We start from the raw sequence: 9,829 nt of genomic DNA on the forward strand, positions 1-9,829 counted from the left end.
AGAAGAATGCGGCTGTGCAGCACAAGAAGGTCCTATTTAATTGTTCAAGAATCTGAGCACTTTCCGAGGTGACTTCACCCGTTGCGGTAGTTGCACCTGACTGAGGTGGAGTTTGGGTGTGATCTCCTTTGGCATACGCAGATGGTGTAGGTTTCTGGTCCAGGCTTTGACACCATGCCAGCACTGTAACTGCATACCCAAAAGTCCCCTATGCCCCATTGCGCCCATTTTTGGGTGTGACTAGAAATTGTGAAGGTCTCAAGATTATTAGTTAAGTATGTAGTTTTTATTATTAATTTTAGACATTTGATATGGGATTTGTATTTTTAACTCCAATTAGAAACAATGTTGCGAACCGAATGCTGCAATCCAAATGTTGATAAACATTTAATTAGCCTGGCGAAACAACACCTGATGCTGCTGGCCACATCTTCTCAACCAATTTTCAACTACCTCACTTGCTGTTTATCGCATGAAGCATTCCAAATGAATGAAAACCGGCCGGTAGGTGACTTGTTAATGTTGATGCTGATGTTGCTGAGAATCCGCCGTTGAGTGTGAGCACACGACCGGCACCATGGAATGTACACTCTGCGCCAACAGTAGGCACACAAAAATAAATTAGCCAAATTTATAAAGTCAACTGAGAGTAGCAACCACCGCAATCAGCAATACAAAGCATCACACTTCCCACCTTCAATCATGGTGCGCTCGTTGTTTGGTGGTTTCTTTTTTTTTTGGGTGAGCGTGCGAGCGCCNCCACACTTCCCACCTTCAATCATGGTGCGCTCGTTGTTTGGTGGTTTCTTTTTTTTTTTGGGTGAGCGTGCGAGCGCAAAGTGAACGAATGGTTTAACTNCAAGTGAACGAATGGTCTAACTGTTGGAAAGCAAACAAAACAGACGCGTGCCTCAGTACAAAATCAGCTCTCGTCACGTACAGAACGAAAGGGAAGTTTTACGGTCCGTCGTTTGAGAGTGTAAAATTGTGAATGTGATTTTACGTTGCCGGTAAAACGAAGTGTTGTAAGGTAGGAAGCGAAAACGAAGCGAGACGAACCAACATACGCATGCAACGAGTGGTGAAACGACGCGTTGAAGCGAATACCGGAATCGGAAGTGAAGTGTTGTGAATAAAGTGAATTGAAGAGTATACAGAATAATCAAAGCGCCAACCAACCAACCACCCACCCACCGCCGTTTTGTGAGTGTGTTACATATTTTGCTTTGCACAAGGAAGTGTGGTGAATTTTGAAATATATTGAATACACTTCGCGTGATAGTTGATATGTATAGTGCCGGACAGTGATTCGGGTGCCGATTGCAAGTACCATACATACCGAGAAATAGTTGNTGTTGGAAAGCAAACAAAACAGACGCGTGCCTCAGTACAAAATCAGCTCTCGTCACGTACAGAACGATAGGGAAGTTTTACGGTCCGTCGTTTGAGAGTGTAAAATTGTGAATGTGATTTTACGTTGCCGGTAAAACGAAGTGTTCTAAGGTAGGAAGCGAAAACGAAACGAGACGAACCAACATACGCATGCAACGAGTGGTAAAACGACGCGTTGAAGCGAATACCGGAATCGGAAGTGAAGTGTTGTGAATAAAGTGAATTGAAGAGGATACAGAATAATCAAAGCGCCAACCAACCAACCAACCACCCACCCACCGCCGTTTTGTGAGTGTGTTACATATTTTGCTTTGCACAAGGAAGTGTGGTGAATTTTGAAATGTATTGAATACACTTCGCGTGATAGTTGATATGTATAGTGCCGGGCAGTGATTCGGGTGCCGATTGCAAGTACCATACATACCGAGAAATAGTTGGATGCCTAGCTGACTGCAACGCAAGCAAACTGGTCCATGCGTGCACATAATTAGCAAATGTTTGCACGTTTACGTTGTCAGAAGAACGTCAGCAGCTGACCGTGTTGGACCACTAACAGCACGGCAGCTCCGACCCCAGTCTGGGGAAACACTTTTGTCAAGTCGATGTCAAAAGCGTGTTGTGCGAAAAATATTGGCTAATCACATTTTTGATTTGTTGTACGTAATTGTATGTGTGCTTAGGCTGACTGACCTGTCAGTTTTTGTCAGCAGCACACAAAAACACACACTGCTCGCGTACACATTACGGACAGCTGTTGCGCACTTGTGCCGCTTGTTTGGTATTCAGAGTCGTCAACGCCTCACTGCCGTCTGTGTGGTCGCGCAAGACCGCAGACTAGGGAAACGCTAGACAGTGTGACGCCATTGTGCCAAAGGCGCAGTGCATGCAAGTGAGTATCACATATGGCTGTGTTGTTTTGAATGACGCGGTTGGGTTGAGTGAGTGCCGGACAATTTCCAAACTCATTAAGTGTACAAAGGAAGAGTATTCTCTGCAAAGTGTCGTGGCGTGTATCGAAAAGTTAATCTTCGCGACGCGCGTGGGCCGCAGCTGATAAGCAACGTGTGTCAAGTCAATCACAAGCGCGATATTTCATTGCAAGAAGCAGCGTTCATAGCAGCGTATCCTCTCAAAAGGGGCTGGCCTGTGGTACGCGGGGCCAGGATTTATGCTTGTTCGGGCGGTAGACGCGTCTATGCAAATTGGGTAACGTGTGTGTTCTCATAACCGTGTTGCATTATACTACAAAATTGGTTGGCCGCAAGCGCGGAGGTGTGAATGCAATTCCGGCCGGTATAGCAGAAAGCACATTTTTCATTTTTCTTGTGCCGCGCGCGCATTAAATTGCTACTCCACTTTTCGATCCGTTCATTGGTTTGGTCGCAGTGCATTCCAGTGTTGCTTGTGTTGTGTCTATGTCGGATTTGTTTTTCTGTTCGCGCTAGCTGCAGACGTCGTTCGTCGCTCTATACCCCATTGGGCAATTAGCGTGCATTCGTGTTGTCGTTTAATTAAAACTAAAAATTCCACTGGAATACAAATTAGCCGGAGGGTCGTATGTACGAGGCCGTGGTTGCATGCAGCACGTGCTCAGGCCACTGTCTTGGTCGTTTCGTTTTTGTTGCCGTTGTCACAAATGCAAAGTGCATACTACACTTGCCTACTCGCCAACTTGCCTAGCAGTGTTGCGTGCTGGCCAACCGCTAACTGAAAATAAAAACAACCAAAGCCCCCAACGGCAGTGAAGAATATTGCTAATAGGAAGTGTTGCAAGTGTTAATCGGGCGCGTGTGACTTGAATACGTGAAAATTCGCCTTGTTGTGTTGCATGCAACGCATCTAGGTATACACCGACCAGCCACAAAATAAAAAAATACAAAAAAATAATCAGCATAATAGAATAATGCGCACCAGTGAAACCATGTTGGCGACAACAACACCGCACACCGCCGTCAAGCCGCCTACAGAGGCATGCACATCGTGCAAACGCTACCAGTCATTGTCTGCATCTGCATTTGTATGCTCGGCTATGCGCTGCACCCAGCTGTGGCTGCCTCCTCCTCCTCCTCCTCCAGCTCTGCGCATTCCAACAGCGATCCCTGCTACTTCGAAGGCAAGCCACGCAAATGTCTGCCCAGTTTTGTGAATGCGGCCTACGGGAATCCCGTTCAGGCGTCCAGCGTTTGTGGCGCGAACAAGCCCGAGCGCTTCTGCGAAATAATCGCGATGGTTCGCTGAGCGAGTGTGACATGTGCGACAATACCAAGCCCGAATCGCGTTTTCCCGCTAGCGCGCTAACTGATTTGAATAATCCCAATAATGTGACGTGTTGGCGTTCGGCTAGCGTGCCTGTGCCGGCTGATTTAGACACTGCGCCGCCAGACAATGTCACGCTCACCCTATCCGTTGGGTAAGAAATATGAATTGACCTATGTGAGTTTGTCGTTCTGTCCAAAGTCCCACGTCCCGACTCGTTGGCCATTTATAAGAGCTCCGATTTCGGACAAACTTGGCAACCTTTTCAATTTTACAGTTCACAGTGCTTGAAATTCTACGGACGTCCAGATCGCGCCAAAATCAGCAAATTCAATGAGCAAGAAGCGCGTTGTATAGATTCACATCGCGATGGTACAACCAACCGGTTCGCTTCAATACACTTGAAGGTCGTCCCTCGGCCAATGACTTGGACGCATCACTAGTGTTGCAAGATTGGGTTACCGCCACAGATATACGTGTTATTTTCCATCGACTCGAACTGCCACGTGAATTGGCTGCGGCACAGGCAAAGGATGCGGCTAAACCAGATGCGAATAGCTTTAGCGATGAGATGGGCAGCAGCCAGGAAGATGAAGACGATGAGGAGGAGGATGATGAGTACGACTACAATGTACAAGGCAATGATAGCACTTATGAAGATGAAGAATATGCGGCCGAGCCCAAAAAGCATTTGGAGCTGGACGATGATGATGATTTAGATCTTGACTATCCGAACGATGGCAGCAGCAGCAGCAGCGGCATCAGCATCGTGCCAGAGGTCAAACGCCATAATACCAAGACTAAATTGTCGGCTTACGAGAAGCATTACCAAGCTAAATCCGCGCTTGCTGCAGCGGCAGCAGCTGCGGTTGCCAGCACCACAAAAGCGGCCACCACAACAGTGGACAAACAAGTCGACGTCGGCAGTGATGGCAAAGCAACATTCAAGCCCAGCGCTAAGGAGCTATTGGCCGTATCGCAGCACTATGCTGTCTCTGATTTTGCGGTCGGTGGGCGCTGCAAGTGCAACGGGCATGCATCTGAATGTGTGGCAACAGTGAGTCCGAATGATGCCCTTCCACATGTATACAATGCTGGCGATGATTTCGATGGCGCTGTTTCCACAGTGCTCGTACATAGCTACAGCAATAGCAATAACAATAAGAACAATGCGAATGTGAATGTCAAGTTGACAATGACGTGCGCTTGCAAGCACAACACAGCCGGACCGGAATGTGAACGCTGTAAGCCGTTTTACTTCGATCGTCCATGGGGACGTGCAACGGACACCGACGCCAATGAATGCAAAAGTAAGTGGAATCTCTCTATGCGCATGCATGACTATGAATACATTCTCTGATAGCACGGCCAATGGATGCCAATAGTTAGATGAATGGGCACGCCAGTGTGGTAAGAGATGGGAAAGCAATTGCAGGAGAGTCTGTGTATGTGTGTGTGTGTGTGTGGAGGTCCATAGCGAAGTTTAGCCGGGTTCAAGTGCTTGCCAGTAGTTGCGAGTTAGGAAGTAGTAGGCTAGGCATGAATGGCAAAAACGTTTGGTCTCGCCAGATTGGTAACTGCGGCGGCAGATTGGCTATGAATTGTTGATGGTCGAATGCCTGGTGAGACGAGCTGGCAGATCGTTGACCAAGCAGACTATGATGGGAATAAACAACACGACGAATATTGTAGGTATAGATATTTTTGTTGTCGAATGGCTGCTTCAAGTTGATATATGAACGAATAGAATACAAAAGGATTTAGCTGCAGTGACTAGCAGATATTTAGGAAAAAGGAAGGAAAATGTGAATTTTCCAGTATTTATGATGTGAAAATGTTCGATGTACCATCGACGGCTGTCTGGTCCGTGTGGTCGATTGGTGGTGGAGTGGACTGTAGTTTGACGCTGATGGAGCTTTAGTTAGTTTTGTAGGTCGCAGTTAATGGCACTGCCGATGGGCGCAAAAAGTGATTAGCAGGCATCAAAAATGCACACATACCCACACAAAGATTGGCTGCGGAGAATTTGCTTACAAGTAGGCTATGTATGCAGCATGTAAGTAGAACGCTCGTGTGGGTAGCAGCAAGCAGCATAGTTAGTTCATTGCTTGGAACTTGTCAACGGAAAAGCAGTGGGAGACATTCCGATGACACTGGCCACATTCAACAACTGTGCATATTGAGTGTTCGCCTTGCTTGTGTTCTAGCTCGTGTATGTGCATTAGGGTGGTCCAAAAATGCATGTGAAAAAGTAAAGTCGGAATTTTTATGCTCTCACCCCCTAGGCTTGTTCTGTACCGAAAAAAAGTATACCTACCTTTTTTTTTATTTTGAAATCAAAAAATATTTAGAGGTCGCTCAAGCGAACAAAATTTTGCATGTATTTTATATGGGGGAAAAACAACTTTTCAGAAACAGAAAATTCTGTTTATCTGCAGGAGATTCTCAATAATAATACTCAATTGTTTATTTAACCATTTTGTCAACGCAACTATAATTTATAGGTCCACCAAAACCCCACAAAAACCCTGAAAAATGTAATGGGGCGACCAATAAAAAATCGTTATTATTAAAAAATTGTTAAGTAAACAATTTGGTATTATTATTGAAAGAATCCTGAAGAGAACCAGAGTTTTCCAATCAAAAAGTATTGATTTTCCAGAATTTTATACCATTTCTACGAAAAAATGTATTTTTCCCATATAAAAATATATTGTAAACTTTGAGCGCTTGATCGACCTCTAAATATTGTTTGATAAAAAAAAAAAAAATAACGGTATACCCTTTTCGATATAGAACAATCCTACGGGGTGAGAGCGTTACAATTCTGACTTAACTATTTGTTGAACTACCCTAGTGTGCATTCGGAGTATGTTTGCGGCTGTGCGAATATCATGTGAGAAAATATGCAAAATGCATGTAGTATTTTATATGCACTTTTAGTCTTGTTGCTAGTTTCTTTTGGCTTGTTGATGTTCTTGTCCATGTACTGACCGTTGACAACTGGGACATTGGAGCCTGTGTTATCAGCTCACACAGCTATTTATGTATGTCTGCATGTATGAATGAAATTTTAAAAGCACTTTTGTGTGCTTATTTGGGATTAGCATTGGGAATGTAAACCAACTTGTTGACTCATGAGATTAATGTGAATTTTGAGAGATTAAATGTTGATTTTGGTTTGTTTGCAAATGCATATTTATACATAAATAGTTTTGGTAAAGAGGTGCTGTCAATTTAAAATTCCTCAGATGATAAAAAATGAGAGGAAACTTTGAAATTTTAGCAATTCTAGAAAATTGATAGATTTGGAGTAAATGGCTGAAGGATAAGTTTTCTTACGTACACAATATAAGGCTATTGTATATAAAGAATAACTCATGCCAATGATAGGCAAACCAACTCTTGCAATCTAGGAGTCCTTTTAAAAGAGCTACTAAGAAGTGAAGCAACAGCTGTACATCCTGAAACAGTTCGAGAAGCATCAAGGGTCGAATTCCAAGAATAGTGGGGGAAGGGACAGTACTTTAACATGCCTACGAGGCCAGGAATCTGAGCTGACAGCCCCACTTAGATAAGGCTTTTAGTAAAGCCATATGAGCCATCAGGGCCCTCAAGAATTTATTGCTGTCAGTTCGACTATTGGTAACACCTCCGTAGTTTAGTTAGTACCCAAAAATATTATAAAAATATATGATTTCAACCCCAATGGCTAATTTCGTCCTCGGATACAGGATCAATGAGAATATCATCAATGCCGGCTCTGGTGTCGAATCTTGGATGGTGTCTGCTCCATATTTTTGTTTAAGAAAGTAGCTTCGAGAGAGTTGCAACTACGAATATCTGAAGGTGTTCTTTGTAAGAGCAAACAACAGTTAGGTAATTTGGGAAAAATGCTCGGGTTAGAGAGATGCTAAAATAAATTGAACTCGAAAGTTTCCGAATAATAGGGCTGGGAAAATTAGCTCACCTTGATCCCAGAACAGTAAAGAACGGAAGACATCACGGGTGAGGGTTTTCATGTACTCGTTTCTAAAACTTCTAATGCAATTGGTAGATGGCCCACAGTTTTTTTCAGAAGTATCAGCATTTTGACCTGCGTCCGAATATGCCTTTTAAATGGGTCTAAAAGGCGCTAAGTTAATTTTTTTTCACAGTTAAAAGCGTTCTTACACGATATGTGTTTCCATATGCAAATGCTATTTTTCTGATATGTTATAGTATATGGTACATGCAAAAGAGAAGCATTTACATAGTACATATAATAAAGTGCCAGTTGCAAGTGGCTAAGAGTTCGCGTTGATTTTTAATAATATTTATAATAAATATATAAAACACGCGAGATAAAGAGAACGCTTTTATTTTCCATTTAACATGCAGATGTGCTCGATCTCGTCTAAAAAAATTATCCAAAAACTCAATTTATTTTTTAATATTGGTGAAAATTTTTTTTATAACATTTGACATTTTTTTTTTGTGATTTTTTTTATTTTGGGGCAACCCTACAATTGTTTTCAACTAGTTATTATTATGTAACATTTATTAACTAGAACAGGAAAATCGATTTTCTTCGACTACTTTTTCTGCACTTTGCACTAAAAAATTGAATACAATCAAATAAAAATGCAAAAGTCGGCCTCAACTAACTAAGCTAACTTTATGAGCTTTCATTAAAAAAATTAATCAAATCGGTTGAAAAATTAGGGCTCCAGTGAATTGAACCACTGTGCGCTAGTGTTTGATTTAGGGAAAATCCCGCCCAAAGCACTGTCTAGCACACCCATAAAAATAAATATACATATTTTGGAACAAATTCTACAAAAAAAATTTCAACCAAAAAATAATAATTTAATTCGGCGAAAAAATATTCGAGAAAATAATTGCCACACATTTAAAAAATCTCTATAGAATTCAACTACCACATATGAATACTAGCGTTTGGGTATTTCTAGGTTGAGGTACCAAAATGGTCATTCTGCTGAGTAAGAAAAAGCGTTGCCCATACCTGCTTTCAAGATGGCGACGGTTCCACAACTTCCTCAGTCCAAATAAATCAAATCACTCTTTTCATTCCTAACGATTCAAGAGGACTTGGCCATCATGAAAAAAATGGAAAATTTTCAAATTTGGCTGTGGTTAGGGATGAAACGATACGAGTAAATTCAAGTAAATACTCGATACTTTTCGTTCGATATCAAGTTATTTTGGAATCGATAATTTTTAACCAAGTACTGAGTAGGTACAAAAAACAAATACTCGTATCGGAACCGATACTAAGGCAAATTTGGCTCCAGCATTTTTTTCTCCACTGTTATACCGAATATTTAGCACCTTGTTCTTTATGGCTATATAATTACCAGCGAAAACTGCGAGAAGGTAATAAAGTCGATACAGTGCAAAGAATACATGCTCCAATTGCTGTAATTGTAAACGCGGGTTTGCATGGTCTAATTTAGATGTTGCTTGGGCCAGGGGTCGAATCCAGGCCATACGGAGTAGTAGTACGTTAACCACTCAACGACTGCGGCCATTAAACCTTTATAAGATATGGTTCGGATCAAGCATTTGTGGAAAATTTCAGTTCGCTTAATGGTTCAAAACCAGTTCACATCTCCGCTGTTCTGTTTGTCCTCTAGCAATAAGTTTTGTAAAAATTAAATTAAATTAAAAAAATATATCTTCTTTTTAAAACATTAACTAAACATTAAAAGGAAAAAAATCAATAAAAAGGAAAAACTATATAAAATAAGTTTCTATAAATTAAATTATTTAAAAAATTTTTTCCTTAAAAAAATTTAATCTTAAAATTAAATGAAAATTTAATTAGAAATAAAAAAATTCGTAAAAGTTAAATGCATTTAAAATACTTATATAAAACATATAAACAAAATTAAAATAAAAAAATAAAAAAGAGAAGTAAATAAATTATGTTCCTAAGAATTAACTGAAATTAAAAAAAAAAAATGTGAAAATATGATTAAGAAATCTAAAAAGAAAATTAAACTAGGAAAGAAAAATCATTTTTGTATGTAACAATGATAAAATTAAGTTAAAAAAAGAAAAAAATACCTAAATTAAGTGTATAAAAATTAAGTCAAATTAATTGTTCTGGTTTAAAACACTAAAATGCACAAAAAAATATATAACGGGTGATTTTTTTGAGGTTAGGATTTTCATGCAT

At 40.9% G+C, this 9,829-nt stretch overlaps 1 protein-coding gene across 1 annotated transcript in view; it reads left to right on the forward strand.

The window, feature by feature from the left end:
• Nucleotides 1-1,412: 1,412 nt before the first annotated feature.
• The window catches only part of LOC108366310 (netrin-B-like), a 52,757-nt gene continuing 44,340 nt past the window's right edge, over nt 1,413-9,829 (forward strand). Inside the window, 5 exon segments of the mRNA XM_017620657.1 lie at nt 1,413-3,610; nt 3,613-3,797; nt 3,799-3,847; nt 3,850-4,035; nt 4,038-4,958. Of these exon segments, the coding sequence (XP_017476146.1) occupies nt 3,364-3,610; nt 3,613-3,797; nt 3,799-3,847; nt 3,850-4,035; nt 4,038-4,958 (1,588 nt within the window). The 5' untranslated portion in view covers nt 1,413-3,363.

Source organism: Rhagoletis zephyria, unplaced genomic scaffold (genome assembly GCF_001687245.7).
Source record: "Rhagoletis zephyria isolate East Lansing unplaced genomic scaffold, Rhagoletis_zephyria_1.1 Rzeph_scaffold_02222, whole genome shotgun sequence".
NCBI classification, from domain to species: domain Eukaryota; kingdom Metazoa; phylum Arthropoda; class Insecta; order Diptera; family Tephritidae; genus Rhagoletis; species Rhagoletis zephyria.